At 41.8% G+C, this 21,902-nt stretch overlaps 2 protein-coding genes across 4 annotated transcripts in view; both read left to right on the top strand.

Moving 5' to 3' along the window:
- Window positions 1-226: 226 nt before the first annotated feature.
- PRPF31 (pre-mRNA processing factor 31) lies at window positions 227-12,117 on the top strand. 3 transcript variants are annotated; one of them, XM_042476162.1, is made up of 14 exons: window positions 227-381; window positions 1,789-1,974; window positions 2,395-2,455; window positions 2,669-2,752; window positions 3,349-3,446; window positions 4,283-4,389; window positions 4,636-4,805; window positions 5,350-5,507; window positions 5,604-5,693; window positions 6,893-7,020; window positions 7,536-7,608; window positions 8,328-8,456; window positions 9,594-9,692; window positions 10,788-12,117. In XM_042476162.1, exons 2-14 carry the CDS (start codon window positions 1,801-1,803, stop codon window positions 10,914-10,916), a joined length of 1,500 nt encoding a protein of 499 aa, XP_042332096.1. In that variant the 5' UTR covers window positions 227-381; window positions 1,789-1,800; the 3' UTR covers window positions 10,917-12,117. The 3 variants fall into 3 exon arrangements, with proteins under 3 accessions (XP_042332096.1, XP_042332097.1, XP_042332098.1); XM_042476163.1 differs by having other exon boundaries at window positions 272-365; XM_042476164.1 differs by lacking the exon at window positions 227-381 and adding an exon at window positions 582-633.
- A 3,881-nt stretch (window positions 12,118-15,998) lies between these two features.
- The window catches only part of CNOT3 (CCR4-NOT transcription complex subunit 3), a 32,105-nt gene continuing 26,201 nt past the window's right edge, over window positions 15,999-21,902 (top strand). The window contains 1 exon segment of the mRNA XM_042472820.1: window positions 15,999-16,137. The gene's annotated coding sequence lies outside the window, so the exon portion shown is untranslated.

Raw genomic sequence — 21,902 nt, 5'->3', positions numbered from 1 at the left:
GATTTTGGACTGCAGCTCCCAGAAGCCTCAGCCATGTTGGCCAATAGTCAGGGATTCTGGGAGCTGAAGTCCGAAATCCCTTAAAGAGCGCAGTTTAGAGTCATCACTGAGGCCTAGTTTATTGCCAAAAACCATTCTGAAGCAGGAAGGCATTTGGAACCCGGAAGTAGCCACTGGGCATAACCTTATAATTTTCTATCTCTACGCGTCAGTTTCGTGCGGCGGGATTGGATCCTTATCTGTGACGTCACGGAGAGCGACGGAGCGGCATGTGACGTTTTTAACGTGGGACGGACAGGAGGCGTCGTCGAGGGTGCGTTTGCGGGAAGAAGCAGAAGCGAGCGGAGGAGCGTCTGGAGAGCTTCGTCAGGCTGAGTTCAGGTTCTTCTGGGAAGGGATGCCTTTAGTGGAGGAACTTCGTCTCTGCTCCAAAACACAGGGCAGAAACAGTCCAGTTTGAGGCTCTTTAACCGCCTTGGCTCAAGGCTAGGGAACTCTGGGAATTGTAGTTTTGTGAGATAGCGAGCTTTCTCTGTCAGAGAGCTCTGGTGCCACAATAAACTACAATTCCCAGGATTCCCCAGCACTGAGTCAGGTCAAATCCGCGAATAATCAAAGCCACAGATGTCAAAGGTGCAAATATGGAGGGATGGGTGCATATATATATATATATATATATATATAAGAATATATTCTTGCTCTTTAATTTCATTCAGTTCTTATTTCTTCCATTTCCCTGGAGTGTCTGCGGAGCACCTGGGAAGAGCCCTGAGGGCTCCTCGAAGCACAGGCAGGGGCCCCTGGTGTAGTGGTTAGAGCACTGGACAGAGGCCATGGAGACCAGGGTTCTGGTTCCCTTTCAGCCAAGGAAACCCACTGGGAGACTTTGGGCCTCAGAGGACGGCAGTGGCAAACCCTCTGAACAAGCCGTGCCAAGAAAACTATGATAGGGTTCTGTTATCTATCGCTTAGGCCAGTGGTTCTCAACCTTCCTAATGCCATGACCCTTTAATACAGTTCTTCATGTTGTGGTGACCCCCAACCATAACATTATTTCCATTGCTGCTTCATAACTGTAATGTTGCTACTGTTTTCCGATGGTCTTAGATGATCCCCCCCAAAGGGATTGCAACCCACAGTCTGAGAACTGCTGACTTAGGCAGTCCTAACTCATCCTTATCTGCAACCTCCTTGCTTCTAGCCATCTCAGCATCCCTTCCCATCACTTTAGGGTCTCCATAAGTTGGAAACAAATGACTTGAAAGCCAGTTTGTCACTGCAAAGGGAGAGATGGCGCTGCACTACTAGCGGAAAGCAAAATGGACTTGGAATGATTACTACGGGAAGCTACAGGAGACAGTGCAAAGGCAGGCTTGCTGCTGAACATAAAACAAAATTATGTCCACATAAGATTATTAAAGGATTTTGGTGTCCTGAAAGGCAGAAAATGGGCTGAACTAGATACGAAGGAGGTAATGAAAGAAGAGATATATACAAGGGAGGAACAGAACTGAGATCTAGTCTGTTACTTCAACGAGAGGAATTTGAAGCTGGGAAAGGGAGACTACTTTATAGAGGTCAGAGAGGCTAAAGAATGGGTAGAAGAGGGAAATTGGGCCTTAGCAACATAAGGGATAGAGTCCTGTGTTGTTGGGTGGATATTTGGAATTGCTCTGTGAGAGGAATTGTTCCCAGCCCAATACCAAAGGATGCCCAACATTTTAGGTGTGTGTATATATATATATATGTCACTTCTATATGCCTTTTCCTGTCTCCTTTTCCCTCCAGGTGTGATCCACTATGTCTTTAGCAGATGAGCTTTTGGCTGACCTTGAGGAAGCAGCAGAGGAAGAAGATGGCAGCTTTGCAGATGAGGAGGACGAGCCTCCCATTGAGGATGTCCAGGAGGAGATGCAGCTGGATCTGGCAACCGATTCAGTAAAGAGCATTGCCAAGCTATGGGACAGCAAAATGGTGAGAGAAATGCCAGGCCCATGTACAGCAGCAATGACCAGTTTAATTAGCCTGTGGAAACAAAATCACTGTGTTAGTAGAAGTATTATGAAGATGCTTAGATAGAATAAAAATCTCCATAGTGTTCATATTCTGGCTTGATACTGTAAAGGTTTAAAATATAGCAAAATCAAAAAAAAAATTGTCACCCTTGACAGAAATAATTCAGTATTCACTATTTTGATTTTTTGGTAGGTAGGAAGGAGATTTCTGGCTTCAGTGTGTAAATTTGGGCTGTATTCTTAACTAGGATTTATCATGAGCTGTTGTTCTGTAATCTGCCATTCCTGTTGTACAGTTTGAGAACCAGCTGAGCGGCTGAGGTTAAGGCTGCAATCCACAAAGCATAACTTAACATCTGTTTGTACTTCTCTTGTACAGTTTGCTGACATCATGCTGAAGATAGAAGAATACATTAGCAAGCAACCCAAAGCATCTGAAGGTACTGCAGTCACTCTAGTTTAGAGCTGGCATGGAAAAGAGGTCACTCACTGTCACAATACAAAAGTTTACTGAACTCCATTCCTGGTTCCTGCAATGCAGAATCCACTACATATCCTTCTGACTTACATAGAGAGCGTGGGTACCCTTTTGCTTGCCCTTCTGTTATCTTCATTACATAAGCATTTTGAGTTTTTCTTTCTGCTCTCCCCAGTTCTAGGCCCAGTGGAGGCTGCACCTGAATACAGGGTTATTGTGGATGCCAACAACCTCACAGTGGAGATTGAAAATGAGCTCAGTGAGTAAAAGACTTGGCTGCTTGCTTTCGATAAGAGGAAGGGGTGACAGGGCAGGAGGGAATGCTTGGCAACAATACCTATGTCACTTGTTAGTGGTCTGAGGAAAGCAGAATCTATTAGGCAAGCAATAGAGTTGGGGGAAGACTGGCGTTTCTAAGAAGAGCATGTGATTTATTTGGTAAATAGAATGCTGGAAGGTGGATGTCTGGCGTGCAGACTGTGTGTGTGTATTAGGTTGCACAGTATCAGAAGTATAAGACATTTTAGAGGCTTTTTTGTCAACCCTTCCTTGAGCAACATGTTATCCAGACTGGTCAATACCAACAAGGCTTGGCGAGCATGTGGCCCTCCAGATGTTAGTGAACTGTAGCTCCCATTGGCCCCAGCTAGTTTTACCAGTTATGAGACATGATGGGAATTTTGTTTACGAATATCTGAATAGCCACATGTTTTCCACCATGCTGTATAGTCCAGAAATGTTAAAACCTCTCTATACTAGCATTTACCCAGAAGCCTGCATTTGTTCTCTCTAATGTAATGATGATTTCTGTTGCTCTTGGCTTGCATTCCTAGTCTTTGGGTTTTTTCTTTGCAGACATTATTCACAAGTTTATTCGAGACAAATACTCAAAGCGATTTCCAGAACTGGAATCCCTTGTTCCCAATGCCCTGGATTACATTCGGACTGTTAAGGTATTGTGTCTTCAGATATGCAGAGTGATTATATGGGTTTGTTTTACTGTCTAGCACAGCCTTCAAAGTTCACTGGGCAGCTTTTGAGAAAATTATTGCTCTTTTTAATCTACTTTATGATTAAGTTGGGAGAATAAACCTAAGAGTCTCAAATATGTGTTACTTTAATGCATTTTACCTTGGTATTGACCCAAACAAGCTCCCATAGGAGTTTATGAAGATATTGTTTCCCTTAAGCTTATACAGTATGACCCCTCCCTCAATATTTGTGGGGGATACATTCCCGGAATTACTGTGGAAACATAAAACTGTGGATAAAGCTAAGATATATTTAACACTATTCACATGAATGACTTCTACCAGAAGTATGCCATACAATTGTTCCGGAGGATCTAGAAAATGTCTAGAGAGAACTTTTTTCCCCCAGGCATGGGTAAAAGAAAGCATGAGTGCTGTGCCCATGGGTTGGTCTCTGCCATGTCATGTTTTTCCCCCTGGAAGGCTAGGATCCTATTAGCCTGAATATTAGGCTAGTGGATGAGGTCAGAATTTGCTGTTCTTCACTTCTTTAGTTCTAGTACAGCTAGAGGACGAAGAAGGCTATAGATTTAGATAAACGTTGTTGCAATTGTTGATATAAACTAGATCTGGCTCTAGGACAAAACTGATGCTTTTTCACAAAAGCATAAACTACTTGTTCTTAGAACCAAAATTCCCCAAATAAAGATAGAACTTCAGCAGATTGGCCGTACTTCTCATTCTAGCCCAGATGTAGCTACTTGCTGTTCTGTCTCTTTGAAAGTTAAAGTCTTCTTCGTATGTCTTAACTTTTGCAGGAACTAGGCAATAGCTTGGACAAATGCAAGAACAATGAGAATCTTCAACAGATCCTTACAAATGCCACAATTATGGTGGTCAGTGTTACAGCATCTACTACTCAAGGGTAAGGTGGGCATTATGTAGTGGCGGTGGGGTGGGTTCTTCAGTGGACATCTGAAATTGGTAGGAATCTGGAGCAGATGTGCAGCTGCACAATGCACATTGTGGAATCATAGACTCATAAGAGTTGGAAGAAACCTCAAGAGCCATCCAGTCCAACCCCCTGCCATGCAAGAAGACACAACCAATGCACTCCTGACCGTGATGATCTATCAATCAAGTGTCAGGTGTTGTCTTTTTACCATTACAGACAACAGTTAACTGAAGAAGAACTAGAACGCATTGAGGAGGCCTGTGACATGGCCCTGGAGCTGAATCAGTCCAAACACCGCATCTATGAGTATGTGGAGTCCCGTATGTCCTTCATTGCCCCCAACCTCTCCATCATTGTGGGAGCTTCCACTGCTGCTAAGATCATGGGTGAGACTCAGTGGAGATTCATGAATTTGAAATAGCAGATGGTTTGCTCCTTGTAGATTAGAATATGGAACCTGTGCCCTTCTCTAGTTGACCATGGACAGAAAAGACCTTGAAGCATTTAGGTCTTGTTTGAGGGAGAGGCTATGAAAAGGTGAAACATATTTTCTGGCCTGTAACGTTTATCATGAGACCATCTCTCCACATCCAAAGACTGTCAAAATAGTGCTCAAATGAGTGTCAGAGTATTAATCTGAAAATTTCGTAATAGAAAGCATGAAGTGCACAGATAAAATAAATGCCCCATTTAGCACCACAGATTCTATTGTTAGTCCATGATTAGTTCTGATATATGTCCATTGTCAGGACTTAGCAGAGGCTCCCTTTGAACCTGCCAACATATCACATGAAGAGAACCTTCCATACAAATCTCAGCAGACAAGGGATGTTGAGATTTTGTGGGCTGGCTGGTCAAAAAGCTTGAGCCCCATGGCTTCATGGTCTTACTTTGTGATCTTCATACCATGTTTTCCTTCCTTACCCCAAGGCATTGCTGGTGGCCTCACAAATCTGTCTAAGATGCCAGCCTGCAATATCATGCTTCTGGGTGCCCAAAGAAAGACCCTGTCTGGCTTTTCCAGTACCTCAGTACTGCCTCACACTGGCTATATCTATCATAGTGACATTGTGCAGTCATTGCCTCCGGTATGTATGTGATACTATTATCTATTTCCCTATCTGATTGGTATACCAGCTTCATAGTGACAAAAGGTAGACATTGTTTTTATACCCTCCTAACAGGATCTGCGGAGGAAGGCAGCTCGGTTGGTAGCAGCAAAATGCACACTGGCAGCACGTGTGGACAGCTTCCATGAGAGCCCAGAAGGAAAGGTGAGAGATACTAAGCAATGAACATAGCACACAGGGTGATATTGGGTGTAGGACACATATACAGGGCTCCTGTGATCATTTTGAGAATATATAAGGGCTATATGTTTTGATGAATATATGCAATTGGGGCTTTTTGAGTTGGCACCTTGGATCTTGAACTCTTCCTTGGAAATTTACACCCACTCTTTTCAAGTTTTAGAATGATGCTAAAATGCTTTCTGATCCCTGGATTGTTTATGATAATGCAATATTTTTGCAATTTTTAACACTGTTTTTTTGCTATTACTACTATGTTTTTGAGTTACATTGGAGGCACCATTTGGCCTGTAGACATGCTTATTTGGGCACATGCACACATGTACTTGTGAGGTGGGCCAGGATGTAGGTAATGAAATATAAATGGATGTTAAATGATCATAGGATTGAACAAACTTTAAGTACCTTGATGTCATGTTCCAGTCTGACAGAAATCCTAAGGCACATGCAGAATATGTTAAAGCAGTGGCACAGAGATCTACATATGTAATACAGTACAAAAAATTATTTTATACTAAGGGAGGGCAATGTGTTCCAGCTCCCCTAAGGTTGTTTCAGGCCAAACCTCTTAGTCAACTATTATATGGTGCTCAATTAGGCCATTATTCCTCTCTTACTACCCTGGAAGTAGTTCAGTCAAATTTCTTGAGGTCTATCATGCAAGTACCACGTTGGGTGCGCAGTGCTGGTTTCCAATCAGTTTGGGAAAAAGCCATATTTGCTAAACTCAGATTTTACGGTTTTTCTGACGAGTACTTTTTAGCATGTCAGATTTGGCATAGGTAGTCAAGCCCTTAGACAACGAATCATGGGTGTGGAGAGGCAGCATGATCTAGGAGTAACTTCAGACAATGTATTAATTGACATAGTACTGATACCCTTCAAACCAGCTAACAACCTTTATTTGCTTTCAATATTGAGCTTTTATTCTTGCTTGATTAAATGCTTTACCATCAGCAGTGCAAGAAGGGAAACTTAAAAAGATTCTGTTTTTTAAAACATGAATGTCCCTGCAACTGTTGTGAAATTCAAGCAGTAACTCATGTTCTTCTGCAATGTCTCTTTTATCTTGGAATTCAAGAAACTCTTATTGAACCATATATAAAAGCATTCCTCCTTCCTCCACCCATGGAAAACTTTTGTTTCTTCTTTTAACAATCTAGGTTGGTTATGATTTGAAGGAGGAAATTGAAAGGAAGTTTGACAAATGGCAAGAGCCACCTCCTGTGAAGCAAGTGAAGCCACTGCCAGCACCTTTGGATGGACAAAGGAAGAAGCGTGGAGGGCGCAGGTACTGGAGAAGAAATGGAGAGATGGTTCAGAGAGGGAGAAGGGGCTGAGTTGAAGTTCACGGCATTCCTTCTTGGGGAAGGAAATAAGAATTTGTGCACTCTACATCAGACTTGCACACATTTTGTTTGTTTTAATAAATGGTAGCATATATATATATATATTGTATCAAATGCTCTTTTTGTGGAAAAGAGAGAAATGAATTTTTAAACACATTCTTTTACCAAGATACACATCCAGTGTTTTTTGATTGGGAGTTGCATCAGCACATTTGTGAAATGTGGAAGATAGATAGGTTCTGAGCTCCATTTAATGTGAGAAGTACAAATGAGTCCAGTTTGTATTGGAATTCACAAAAACCAGGCATCCCTACATATATCTCATTAGTTAACCTAGCCATTATGATATTCTGTTCCTGCTGAATTTGCTGTCTCAATTTTGGTCCTAATGGTCTCTCCTAACTTTGGGTTTTCAGGGCTTTTCTGCTAATTTTAAAAATGCTTCTTACTCTTCCAGGTATCGTAAAATGAAAGAGCGTCTAGGCCTGACAGAAATCCGGAAGCAGGCAAACCGCATGAGCTTTGGAGAGGTGTGGAATCTTTTATACTTTCCTTACATAGGATAGCTTTTTTTGTCTTGGAGTAGATGGTTGACTAGTCTGTAGTGCAGTCCGAAACAGAAACCAGGATTTCAGTACTGTATTCCTTTTAACTGCTATAATGGAGGATGAGTGTTCTCCAGAGCAGGAATCAAAGATGTGTTTCCCATGTTATGTAAAAAAGGTGAAGAAAATAATTTCAAGTAATACATGGATTAAATGTCCATGTAGGTTGTCAGAATATCGGGTGATGTGCTTAGAAGCTCTGTCTTAGATACATGGATGAGCAGTGAAATAGAAACTTCACTATTACACCTGTGGATTTATGGAATTTATATATGTGTGGGAAAAATATACAAGATGTGATTTTGTGAAGGCTAATCTGTTGACAGCTACATGTAATTTTGCAACAATTTTGCAACATTAAATTAAGTTTTTGTTGTTGTCTCCTCTTTTCTAATGCACTTGTGTTTGATAAACCAGGATGGTATTCACAGGCGTTTGACTTCTCAGTTACAGAGTTAATGAAGGGTTTGTCTTCTGGGTTTATAAATTGCAAATGAAAAGGGGATTACAACCCCCAACCCTGCTGACTTCCTCTGTCTGAGCCACTTTGACAAAAAGGGCTAAGCCCTTTGACTCAAGATTTTCCAATCCAGACTTGACTTTTCCTTCTTCTGATCCACCTCTCTCCACTTCATCTTTCCTAGATTGAAGAGGATGCTTACCAAGAAGACCTTGGATTTAGCCTGGGCCATCTGGGCAAATCAGGTAGCGGCCGTGTCCGTCAGACACAAGTCAATGAGGCAACGAAGGCACGCATCTCGAAGACCTTGCAGGTTAGAATATGTGCATGTGGTATGGTGAAAGCTATAAGTCCTAGATGACATTTGCCTCTTCTACAATGGGACAGTAGTGTACTATAGCTCTTTGGACCTCTGCAGTTGTGATCATTTTCCAGGCTGCATCATACAGTATTCTCTAAAGTTTGTGATGGCTGAGCATGTTACCAAGGGGCTTAAGATTTTTGCCAAGTCCAAAGTTTGACTTGGATAGTATAAATACTATATGATCTTTTATTGATGCCTTTAAAATAATTTTATGTTTTAAACATTTAGAGAAACAGTACAAAGGCCATCTATATATCACCATAGCAGTTACATCTTTAGCAAGGTCAAATGGAGCTGCAGGAATCCTAAATAATGCCATTAGTTTTTTCCAGACCTCCTACTATTTTTATTTATTTATATCCCACCTCCCTCCTGTAATTGGTACTCAAGGTGATTTACAGTTTAAAAGACCTATAAATTTAAAAACATATAAAACATGCAATTAAATTAATTCTAAGAGCCCTGGGAAAATGCTGCCTTGTTCACAAAAATGGGATACCATATTTCTATCAAGGTGTCATATTTTTTACTGCCACATAGATTTCTCAGTTTATGAGTTGATTTTTCTCATAATACAAGTCTCCATTTGCAGTCTGTTCAGTGTGCCTGCCTTGTTCTTGCTGTAAGATCTAAGAAATTCTCCCACTGCAATGATATGGGGTAGCTCTTGAACACCATTTGAATGCATCACCTTGCATAGTTTTGGTTTTATTCTCTGGCATTATTGCTTAAAATTAGTCTCAATTGAAAGTAAATATTAGAGTCACAGGTGGCTTGCTTGTAACTTTGCAGTAAAGATGGCTATGCTGATTTTGCCTTTGACTTAAAGCAGGAAGGTGCCAGGGAAAATGGAGATGCTAGGAAATCAGAAAGAGTGAGATGCCTTACAGCTTAAATTCCACATACGTTTAATGAGCTTCTGATCTGAGAAAAAGCAAGAGATGTAAGATATACTCTTGAGCTGTCAGATTCATTTGGTTCCCCTGAATTGTTCCTGTTCTCTATACTTTGGTAGCTCTTCCATCTCTCTCCACTGTTTTCTTTACAAAAACCCTAATGGGTGCCTTTTCATGTCCTCCCAACCAGCGCACACTCCAGAAGCAAAGCATGGTGTATGGAGGGAAGTCGACCATCCGGGACCGCTCCTCAGGCACTGCATCCAGTGTGGCCTTCACTCCACTGCAGGTATGCACTGCTTTTAACATGAGTGTTGTACCGTTGAAATAACTGAATATAGAACTGATATCTTCAAGGCAGGTATCTTATTCCAAAACTGAGTGTAATTCCAGCCCTCCCCAAAAGTTGTTTTGGTGCCAAACACTGACACATGTTACTGCTGTAGTACAAACTCTGTTGGTGGTAAGTGATGCAGCAGATGGTACTCTGCAGAGAAGCATTCCAGCCCTTTCACTGGTCAGATCCAGCATCCCCCTGACAGCCAATGGTAGAATTGGGTCCCCAAACAAATTCTATCTAAACTGTCTCTTAGCCAGCAATCAGATCCAGTCCCCATCACTGGCCATATGGGGAGACCTGGGGCTGGGATGCCCCTTCCTCAAGCTGAGGCTAGAGGAAGATGGATTCCCAATGTTTATATAGTGCAGAAGCAAGAAAAGAAAACTGAAGTTCACAAGTGTGATCTATGTTCCCACAATAGCTATGAGAACCGTACGAGTGGGTGAGCGACAGAAATATTCCCCTCCTCAATTTCTTCCCAGCCTTCATATTTTTTCCTAGCCTCAAACTGAAAAGCAAATGCAAAAAAAGAAAAAGAAAAAACAAAGACACAAATACAAGTGAACTCTTTCATGCCACTGGACAGCTGTTAACGTTTGGCCATGGTGCTAACATGAACTCTAAAACCTATTTTGAATATGTGTATAGTTTAAGAACCTAACATTTAGTTGGATGCTGGTTTTGCTTCCTGTGGATGCAAAAGGAATATTTTTTTGCAAATGGTTTTTCAGGATGCTAAACTTCATACTTTTTTGGCTTCCTTTAATTTCTACCTTCCTGATGTTCTTGAAATGTTTGGTGATTAGTATAGACCACACTTGAAGGAAGAATTACCTTCCCCAGAGTATGGTGCCTCCTGAGCCTTCCTTTTGTGAAAGAAATACACCACAACAATTGACTTATATCCAGGACATGGAAGCTTAGGTGTAGGAGTGTGAGTCACAGTTCAGTGCTCTTCACTCACCACAGAGGGAGCCAGATCTCTATTTCACATATTTAAAATTTGCTTCACACACACTGTTTGCTCATCCTCTCTGTTCCCAGGGTCTGGAGATTGTGAACCCACAGGCAGCTGAGAAGAAGGTAGCTGAAGCCAACCAGAAGTATTTCTCCAGCATGGCTGAATTCTTAAAGGTGAAGAGCGAGAAGAGTGGCATCATGTCCACCTCGTAAGACATTAAACCCTCTCAACTGGAATCCCAATATTAATTGGAGACAGAAGGATCTGTGCTGGAGTTCCCAAGATGTTTGACTTGAGAATTTAGCACTGACTGGTTCTTTCCTGGACCTGTTTGGTATCATTTTCCTCTTTATGTTACTTGAGCAGTGTCATCAACAACAGAGAGCCTACTGTTCTGTGTATGTGAGTACATAATAGAGGAAACGAGTTTTCTTGCAAGGTTTTCATGCCATGATGAAAAACAGGATAGTTAAATAGTATGAACTAAGTTGAATTGTGACCTTTGCAGCAACATTCTGGACCATTCTGTGTTCCATCCCCTTGATTACTTAAATTAAAGCCAGAGATGTACAAACAACTCTCTGTATTTACAAGGAACACTTTGCAGATTGCACCGCACATAACTCCCATGTTTGTTGGTTTAGGACTAGTTTCAAGATATGGCAGGGCAGGATTTTTCAATAAATAACACATCCTTCTTCAGGTTGATTTTGTCCAGATCTACTGGACTATAATTCCTATCATCCCTAGCCAGCATGTGTCTGATTTGGAAAAGGTCCAATGTCAACCTTTTTGCAGAGAAATTGGTATTTTGAACTGAAATGATTAGCTTCAAGAGGAGTCTGTGGGAAAGATAGAATGAGTAGTTACGCTACTATGGAGCAGTGATGAGTATAAGAATGACTGTTTAGGGAAATTGTAGGTAAACTGAATTCCATTTCTCAGTTAAGAAGGGAATGGCTACTTAAGAGAACCATGGAGAGTTTTTAATGTGATTGGGAAAGCTATAGGGGTTAAAGAAAAAGGCATGCCTTTCCTTCTGTGTTAGAGAATAACAAAGTGACCAAGTGTGGGATATTCCATGGATAAGAGTGATAGATATGTGGATATGGATAGAGTGGATAAGGTATGTGAGTGTATGTTTGTGATTGAGAGAGTTATGCATACAAATGGAGGGGTCTGAAAGAAATAATAATCATCTTGAGAGTAAATCAGTTCTGGGGGGCTACTTTGCCTACAGACTGAATGTTTTGGTTTCTCCTTCTGGACTAGAAATGATAAATTCCTGAATGAAATAAAATTAAATCTAGACTCTCTGCAGAGTGAGAAGGGTAAGTTGTATTGTAACAGTGTGGCCTGAGGTTTGTCTTTGACCTGTGTATTTTGGGAGAAATACAACTTCTTTGAAACCTTTGTGTATAATCCGACTTCTTTTTGGATGGAGGAAAAACTGGTAGTGGGGACAGAAGTCTAAGGACTTCTTAGTTGTGTCAACTGACAGTTTCTAGAAGGGGTTTTGAAGAACTAAACTAAGAAGTAGTGGGAATGTGTTGCAATGTTAGGTGTTTTTGAGAAGCTAATTTTTAAAAGATTGCCAGATCCCTAAAATTCTTAGTTTTGTGATCTGGAAGTTTTCTACATCTTGCACACACCACTTTGTTCCCATACTTTTTGGAAAGAGCTTTGCTATCTAGAATTGAGTACAGAGCACAAAGGTCTAAAAGTGTCAGTCTTATTTTTTTTTTTTTGGTTTTAAATAAATTATCAAAATTGTTTACATAGTACAGCAGCACAGAGCTGAAATAATGGCAGTTCTTCCCACTGATCACATGTCATTCCAACCTGCATTTGTTTTTTATCCTTGTTGATTTTTTCTACATTAAGTAGTCACATGGAGAGCCAGCATAGTGTAGTGATTTGAGCGTTGGGCTGTGACTCTCCAGAGTTCGATACCCCACTTGGCAATGGAAAACCCAAAGGATGATTTTGGGCAAGTCACATACTCTCAGAGGCAGAAAACCCCATAATGGATTCACCTTAGGGCAGTCATAAGTTGGAAACTGCAGTACAGAACAACAAAAGCAACTGTGTGTTGCAAGGGCCACAAGCATAGCCCTTGGTTACTTGCCGTGAGCTTTGGCCAAAGCAGGAACGTGGTTAGATTTTTGTAGACTTAAATCATGTGGGAGCTGCCAGAACTCAGAAGCTGCTGCTACTGCTGTATTTCTCTACTGCAGTAAACTTTGCCTCCTAGCTTTGTATTCCATGTCTCTCCTAATACACTGGTCATGAGCTCACTGGACAAAGAGTGTGAAAGAGTGGACTGTATATCATATGCCTTGCATCCAGAACTTCCATTAAATAAGAGGAACATTGCTGCTGAGCTCAAGAGAATGCCAATACGTTAATGATCAGTCCATGGAGCTATCAGTGTTAAGGAGATAGAAAGTCTTTTATTATTGTTCTAATAAAAATGCATACAGCTTCACAAAAGAAATCCAAGCAGGTTAACAGGCGCTAGGAACTGGAACCATATTTGAGCTGTAATGCAGTGGTTTGGGTATTGGACTGTGACTCTGGAGACCAGGGTTTGAATCCAAGTTTGACCACAGAAACCCACTGGTTGACTCTGGGCAAGTCACAAACTCTCAGCCTCAGAGGAAGGCAAAAGCAAAAACCCGCTTTGAAAAACATTCCGCCAAGAAAATCCCATGGTTCACCTTACGGTCGCCATGAGCCAGAAATGACTTGAGGGCACATAACAAGAAATTCTTGTAAAGTGGTTTGCTATCCTCCAAAGGCGATGGAGATTGTTATTCATTGCCTGTATTCAGCTAGCAATCCTGTCAATTTCTGTACAGTATATGGAACGGGGGAGGAAGTGCCATCTTGTCCTTCATCTTAGGTTGCAAAATGTCTTGGATGGCTGTGAAAGCTACCACTCTCACAGGGTTATAGGGTTGTCTTAGGGTCAGCATAAGTTGGAAATTACTTGAAGGCACACAATAAGAACATTATTGTATTGGCATAGTTTCTTGGGCTACGTATTGTTATGTAGTGGTTTAAGCATTGGACTAGGACTCTGGAGGCCAGGGTTCAATTCTCAGCTTGGCCACGAAACCCGCTGGGTGACTTTGGACAAGTCACATGCTCTCAGCCTCGGAATGGCACTTGGCAAATCACCTCTGAACAAATCTTGCCAAGAAACCCCCATTATAGGTTCACCTTAGGGTCACCATAAGAGAGCCTCTGAACATGACAAAAAAGAAGGAAGACTCAACTTATCTGTGGAACTGGAGTCTGTCTTTTCATTATGCATTCTTCCCAGGAGTCAATGCAAGATTTTAAGAGGAGAAATAACTGTTACTAACAATGCCTTGAGTCCTCCCATTACTTCAAAACATACCCTAATAGTTGCCGTTTACTATGGTGGGTAGTGCTTTGAGTGTTGAACAGTGAGACTAGGGTTCGATCTGCAGCTCAGCCATGAAACCCATTGGATGCCCTTGACCAAGTCACACTCTCTCAGCCTCAGGGGAAGGCAATGGCAAACCCCTCGGGTGAAACCTACAAAGAAAACCCCATGATAGGTTTGCCTTAGGGTCGCCATAAGTTGGAAAATACTTGAAGGCACACAAAAGCAGCAACATTGTATTGACATAGTTTCTTGGCTAGTTGTAATGGAGTAGCAGCTTGTGGATTGGCAATGGCCTGCTTGGTTTATCACTCATTTACTGAAAGCTACTGTAATACAAAACAATAGTAACAATAATAATATATAAAAATGCAAAACAAAATTTTAAAAAAACACCCAAAATACAGTACAATAAAAGGATTGAAATATGTTTCTTTCCCTCCATTGCTGAAGATGATGGAGGCTGTCATAGCAACATGTTGAGATATATATATATATATATATACATAATAAAAATGAAATAAAAATAAAATATAGTAATCAGTTATTGAGTTCATTTTACTGTTCAAACAAATAAATATAATTTAATAAAATACAATATATAAAATATAGTAATCCGTTATTGAGTTCATTTTACTGTTGAAATGAATAATTTAATGTAATAAATATAACAAAAATATAATATAAATATAATATAGAAAGTTATTTAGTTGATTTTACAGCTGAAATGAGTAAATAATATAATTTAATATAAAAAATAAAAATATATAATACAGAATACAGTATAAAAATACGGTAATCAGTGATTGGGTTCATTTTACTGTTGAAATAAATGTCATTCAATATAATAAATGTTATTAAAATATAATATAGAAATCAATTATTGAGTTTATTTTACTGTTGAAATAATATTTAATGGAATTAATATAATAAATATTATAATAAAAACATAATGTAAATGAAATATAATACAGAAAGTTATTTAGTTGGTTTTACTGCTGAAATGAGTCAATACTGTAATTTAATATAAGGCAGTATATAGTCTATGGCACTCAGTGATTGGGTTCATTTTACCGTTGAAATAAATGTCATTTAATACAATAAGTGTTACTGAAGCATAGCACAGGGTTCCTCATCCTATTCCATTGTCCATGAGGCAAAGGCAGGAGATGCTCAGGGCAGCCGTCATCATCACCATCTACCTGAGAATGAGGTCATTCCCTCCATGGCGATTGGCTATTATGATTTTAAACGACAGGTTACTCGGACCAATCAGACTTCGCCGCGGACTGCCTTGCCCCGCCCACTCGTGCCCACCTTCCCTCTAAAGGTGTTTGCCAATAGCGAGGAGGAAAGGGCTTCGGGGAGGGGGAGGGAAGCTGGAGCTGTCCAATGGGAGGGCAACATGTGCAGGCTTGCTCTTCTGCAGCCAATGAGAAGCAGACGCTTCCGCCCCTTTCACCGTAGCAGCCAAAGAGTGAGGCTATCGCCTTGAGTGGCAACAATCTTGTCCAATTACTTTTTGGGGAAAACAGCCAATCATCGAAGAGTCAAATTTGAGAGGCAGTTTCTTTGTCCAATGGGCGACCCGCTCCGACCCAAGTTGTTTTCCGACGAGGAGTAGGCGTGGCCCAACCGAACACATCCGCGCCTTTTTAGCCAATCACGACAAGGGAACTCTTTGACGGACACTTCTCCTTAACAAATCAACCCCAGTGGATCTGATAAGTGACAGCTGCGCCTGCTCGGCGTCGTCCCGCCCCCGTTTCCTTCCACAGTCTCGTCCCCCGTCATCCAATAGAAACACGGAAATGCTTGAACGACTGGGCGCTCGACCAATGGCGAGCGGAGGGAGGCGGGTCCAGCGAAAGGAGAGGGGGGAGGCTGCCGCCATCTTGGATGCCGCGGAGCCTGAGAGAGAGAGAGTGAAAGAGAGAGAGAGAAGGGGGAGAAGAGAGAGTGAAAGAAGGAGGGAAAAGAGAGCGAGGAAGAGAGACTCGGAGACTCCGGAGCCGCCGGTGAGAGAGCGAGGAGGAGGGGCCTGGCCGGGGGGCGGGGCCTGTGGTTGCCTGGGGGGGGGGGCTGGGGGGGTCGGGGGGTCTCCAAGTGGGGGCCCTCAAAGGGAGAGGCTGCGAGGGGCGCCTGGGAGGGGGCCACAGGGGCCTCCCAGGAGGACGAGGAAGAAGGGGGCAGCCCCACAGTGGGACCCACTCTGAGGTCCTCCTGGGGGCTACAAGGGGGCCAAGGGCAGGAGGGAGGCCTCTGTCCCAGGAAGCACAGATGGGGGGCTGTGGAGGGGGTCCTTCTGGTCCAAGAAAAGGGTTGGGGGTCCCGTGATAGCCTCTGTGTGAGTGTGCATATATACACACACACATATATATATATATATTGTGTGTGTGTGTGTGTGTGTGTGTGTGTGTGTATATATATATATATATATATATATATATATATATATATATATATATGGGGTGTTGGATGTGGGGTCCTAGAGAGGATTCTGACCCCTGAGAAAAAGAGTAACTATTGCAAACTTAGTGGCCATGCAGGCAACTCTCTTCAGAGGGGCGAGGAAAGGGGTTGTGGGTCTTGTGATATCCTGTATGTGTGTGTGTGTGTGTGTATGAGGTGTTGGATGTGGGACCCTGGAGGGGGTTCTGGCTCTTGAGAGAGAGAAGGCTTTGGAAACTTACAGGCCATACAAGAAACTCTCCTCAAAAAGAGGGTCCTCCTCCTGAGGACTTGCGTTGTGGAGGAGTGTGTTTGTGGGGTGGTCTGTTGGATGTGGGGCCCTGGGTTGGGTCCAGACTACTGAGAACTTCCAGGCCATGCAAGATGTAGAGAGAGCTTGCAGCACCTTTGAGGCTCAGTTTGCAGCATGAGCTTTCTGGGGGCATTTGCATCTCTGAAGGTAGGCTTTAGTCAACAAAAGCAGCTCCTGCTCCAACTTCTTCCTTTCAGTGAGCCTCAAAGGTGCTACATATTGATTCTACAGACTAACATGGATATGTCTTTGAATTATGCCATACAGCGAACTCTTCAGAAAGGTTGTGTATTCCCAAGGGCTTGCATGTGGAGATGTGTTTGGCTTCACCTGAGGATTTGTGTGTTGTGTAGGAATGGCTGTCCCAAATGTGTGTGGGGGGGGGGTTAGTTATACCCATTAAGAGTGATATGATAAATATCAAGCTATAAGCAGCTTTGGTGCAATAAGAACTTGTATTATTGGAAGAACTTTGGGTCCTTTGAGTTGAGGAAAGAGGGTTGTGGGTCCTGTGATATCATCTCTATGTGTGTGTGTGTATATGTATATATATGGGGTGTTAGATGTGGGACTCTGGAGGGGTTTCTGACTATTGAGAGAGAGAAAGTTTTGGAAACTTACAGTCCATACAAGAAACTCTCTACAGAAAGAGGGTCCTCCTGAGGGTTTGTGTGTGTTTGTGGGGTGGTCTGTCGGAAGGTGTGTTTGTGTGCGGGGTGAAGGGGTAACCCCATTAATAGTGGCATGATAAATATTTATCAAGCTGTAAGTAGCTTTGGAGCAATAAGGATGTGTGTAATAACTTTGGGTCCTTTGAGTTGAGGCAAGGGGGTTGTGCGTCCTGTGATATCATCTCTCTGTGTTTATATATCTATATATGGGGCTCTTTCTGTGTGTGTGTGTGTGTATATATATATATATATATACACACACACACACACACACACACACATACGTACACACACACATATGGGGTGTTGGATATGGGACCCTGGAGGGGGTCTTGACTATTAAGAAAAAATGAGAAAGTATTGGAAACTCACAGGCCATGCAATAAATTCTCTTCAGAAAGGTGGTGTGCTCCTGAGGGTTTGCATGTGGATATGTGTTTGGCTTCGCCTGAGGATATGTGTGTTTGTGGGGTGGTCTGTAGGAATGGCTGTCCCAAGTGTGTGTGGGGGGGGGGGAGGAATAATCATTGATGAAGTGGGAACTCCATTTGGTATGACAGGTATCTATAAGAAGCTTTGGAGTGATAAGAACTTGTATTATTGGAGGAACTTTGGGTCCTTCAAGTGGAGGAAAGGCATGCTCTAATATCATCTGTGTGTGTCTTTGGGGATATTGGACGTGGGTCCCTGGAGGGGGTTCTGGCTACTGAGAAAAAGAGAGGAACTATTGGAAACTCACAGGCCATGCAAGAAACTATCTCCAGAAAGATTGTGTGCTCCTGGGGGCGTGCATAGGTGTGTTTGTGGGGTGTTCTGTAGGCATGTCTGTCCCAAGCATGTGCATGAAATAGTAATTGGCTAAGGGGGAACCCCATTTACAGCGACCATGATAAATATTTATCAAGCTGTAAGTAGCTTTGGAGTGATAAGAACTTGTATTCTTGGAGGAACTTCAGGTCCTTCAAACAGAGGAACTAGGGTTGTGCGTCGTGTGATATCATCTCTGTGTTTTGGGGTGTTGGACGTGGGCCCTGAAGAGAGTTCTGACCATTGGAAAAGAAAAGAAAAAATATTGGAAAGATACAAGCCAAGCAAGAAACACTCTTCAGGAAGAGTGTGCTCCTGAGGGCTTGCATGTGGATGTGTTTGGTTTTGCCTGAGGATGTGTGTGTTTTGTGGGGTGTTTGAGGGGTGGGAATGTCTGTCCCAAGTGTGTGTAGGGAGGGAATAGTCATTGGTGAAGGGGGAACCCCATTAAATATTTATTAAGCTTTAAGTAATTTTGGAGTGATAAGAACTTGTATTATTGGAGGAACTTGTGTACAGATCAGCAGCATGTCTACACAGTTGTTGTTGTTGTTGTTAACTGCCCTGGAGTCAACCATCACACTCTGATCCCACATCCACAACTATATAGCTGTGCTTAAATACCTGCGGCTTTAATATTGCACTCAAACAGTGCATCTGCAGCAGTGGATTGAGCCCCACCAAACTCATGCAAAAATAAATCAGTTCTCTAGATTCCTTCTCTCTCTCTTTCCTCTTTTTTTATCCTGAAAGAGAGCAATAAGGCTTGTTGTTAGATCATAAAGCGTAAAGATATACAGCTGGACAATAAAGGCTTGTTACTGAACAATAATGGCTTGTTATTGTTAAGTGCCTTCAAATCAACCTGGACTCATGACAACCCTGTGGATGAGATATCTCCAAGACTCCCTGTCCTCAGCTTCTGCTCAGGCCTGTGGCTTCCACTGTAAATAATACAGAGTAAATAGTCCAACTGTGCTTAGGTTCCCCCCAGTAGATTTTGTTTTGTTTAGTTTTGCTAGTTGTAGATAGAGGTGAGTATATAGGAATGAAGTTGCATCCTCCTGTTAGTAGGAAGGCATGCTGGGTTTTGAGATTTCATCAGGTGTCACCCACACATTTTGCAGCCTTAGGGGCCAGATACTTGCTTTGTCTGATTTAAAACAGAGGTTCCTAAGATGCAGAATATTGCACCCAATGCCAGACTTTTACATTTGTCCCAGAGAGACATAGCACATGGTGGAAGGAATCAAAACTGGGGAAAGCTTTAACAGTTCAGTTAAACACTTTGCTTAAAAACTGATGCTGCTCATCAGACACTTTCCACAGAGTCTTTCCTTATCTGATGCTTACAAATAAGAGGTTTTAACCTAGGAATTTGAAATATTACATCACCCCTGTCTTGTAAGTCAATTGTTTGTTAGGATTGTACCATATATTTAAGTGGTGCTGTATTTGCATTGACTGAATCCCTGCTGGTGTGTTTCTCAGGCCCTGGGCACAGGAGGCCCAGCTGGTTTGAGTCTTATAGTTTAATGGTAATAATTAATAATAATAATAATAATAATAATAATAATAATAATAATAATAATTTTATTGGTATACCGCTTTTCCTCCAGATCAAATAGAACAAATAGTTAGAGAACACATACTGCTTTTTAAATATATTTGTTTTATATTTCTATTTTAAAAATATTTTCCTACTTTCATTGCTCCTGTTCATTCCGTAAAGTAGCTCACAAGTAAAATATTTAAAATAAATATAATACCTAAAATAAATCGTAAGCAGTATAGCATAGTAAAACGATTTTCAGAAGAAAGAAACCAAGAGTGTTAAAACCACATCACACCCTGTTAGCACCATTGCTAAGTTTAAATTGTAGCATGCACACGCAGCGAGAGCCAGCGAAAGGAGTGGATTTCCTAGGGCACAGAGCTCTGCATCCAGTATGCTATTATGGAGAAGGTCTGTTTCATGTTATTAGCAGCCACCTTTGATGATGAGAGCAAGACACTGAGAGGACTCATTTCAGGCTTCAGGTATAAGGCAGCTTCATATATTTTGATGTTGACAACAGAGTTTGGAAATAAATGCCCTTGTGGTACCTGAAAGATTAATGCTCAAAATCGATGCCAAATAAAGCATGCTAGTTTTTAAGGTACCACAGGAGATTGTCATCATCTCCTCCCCCCAAATTTATAAAAATGTTTGGAGCGTGCAGAAGGACACACTTGTCCTTTCAAAGCCTCTGTGCAAAAGCAGCTAAATATTGGCAGGGCTGTTCTCTCCTTGTAGCCACAGTCGTCTTCTCCTGATTTTATAAACTCCTTTCTTACTTAATTTTTCTTTAGATTTTCTTTCCTTGGGAAGGCTGGTATGTTTCTGTTACCTGCAGTGCCCCCCAGAGTGCTTAAAAGAAAGAACTGAGCCAATTACCTCCTCCTCTCCTTTGGTGTTATTATCCTTCTATTGCAGTTGCCCAGGTAGGCTGAGAGAAAGTGGTTTTCTTAAGACCACCTGGTGAGATTATAACAGAGATGAGATTATTTGGATCTAGGGTTTTCTGATTCACAGCTCACTCTCTCAGCTGCTGCTATACTTGAAGAAGGAAGGCTATTTGCATCAAGAAAGGCTGTTTCCTCCAAAAGGTCACAAATCAGTAAAATGTAGGCTGTGGTCATGTACCGAACACCAGGCAAATTTGGCAAAGTACTACAGGAGGTGCCATTAAGTAGAGTAAGTAGCTCTTTGCCTTCTGTCCATGTCATCATCTTAATCTGTAAATAGCATTTTTTAAACTGAGTAGTGGAAGTTCAGGCTGGTGTGCCACTGGTTATTTTTTTAATCTGTGGATTCCTCTGCAGCAGATCCTCCATTTCTATCTTGTAGGGTCTGTAGAGTCCTTATGTTACAAAATGTAGAGCTGTGGTTATTCACCTTTGGGTGGCCAGATGATTTGGACTACAGTACAACCCTTAGAATCCCTGACCATTGATATACTGGCTGAGATTGCTAGGAATTGAAGTACAAAACTTCTAGGGGGTATGTTGAGAAGGCCAGGAAGTAAACTAATGTAGAGGATAATGTAGAAGAAAAAATATGACTGAGGAAGGAGGTGCACATTTTAGGATTGTGTGAGTAAATGGAATATGAGGTGATCAACACCTTAACACTGAGGCTGGTTGAATAATGTACTTAGGAAAATGTAGCTGGAGCTGTTGCTTCAGCTAAAGGCCATCTTTTCACAACACTTACAATGGTCCCTTGCTCCCTGGAAATAGTGTTACTGAGGCTGCAACTCAGAGCAACACTTACTTGGAACAGTGCCCATCAGTCGAAGTGGGATTGACTTCTTTATCCTAACACAGGGGTGAAGAGAGTTCTCTAGAAGTTGTTGAATTTCAATTCCAAACATTTCTCCTCATTGTTTGTGAAGCTGGTGGAAGTTGTAGTTCAACAATGTTTGGGGAACTGCATGAGCTTTACCCCTGTCAAATCATAGGATCCTGTTGCAAGGATAGGTATCCTTTTCTCCCATTG

The sequence above is a fragment of the Sceloporus undulatus genome, chromosome 6 (genome assembly GCF_019175285.1).
Source record: "Sceloporus undulatus isolate JIND9_A2432 ecotype Alabama chromosome 6, SceUnd_v1.1, whole genome shotgun sequence".
Classification (NCBI taxonomy): domain Eukaryota; kingdom Metazoa; phylum Chordata; class Lepidosauria; order Squamata; family Phrynosomatidae; genus Sceloporus; species Sceloporus undulatus.
The sequence above is the reverse complement of the archived record's forward strand: the minus strand, read 5'-3'. Positions and strand labels throughout refer to the sequence as shown.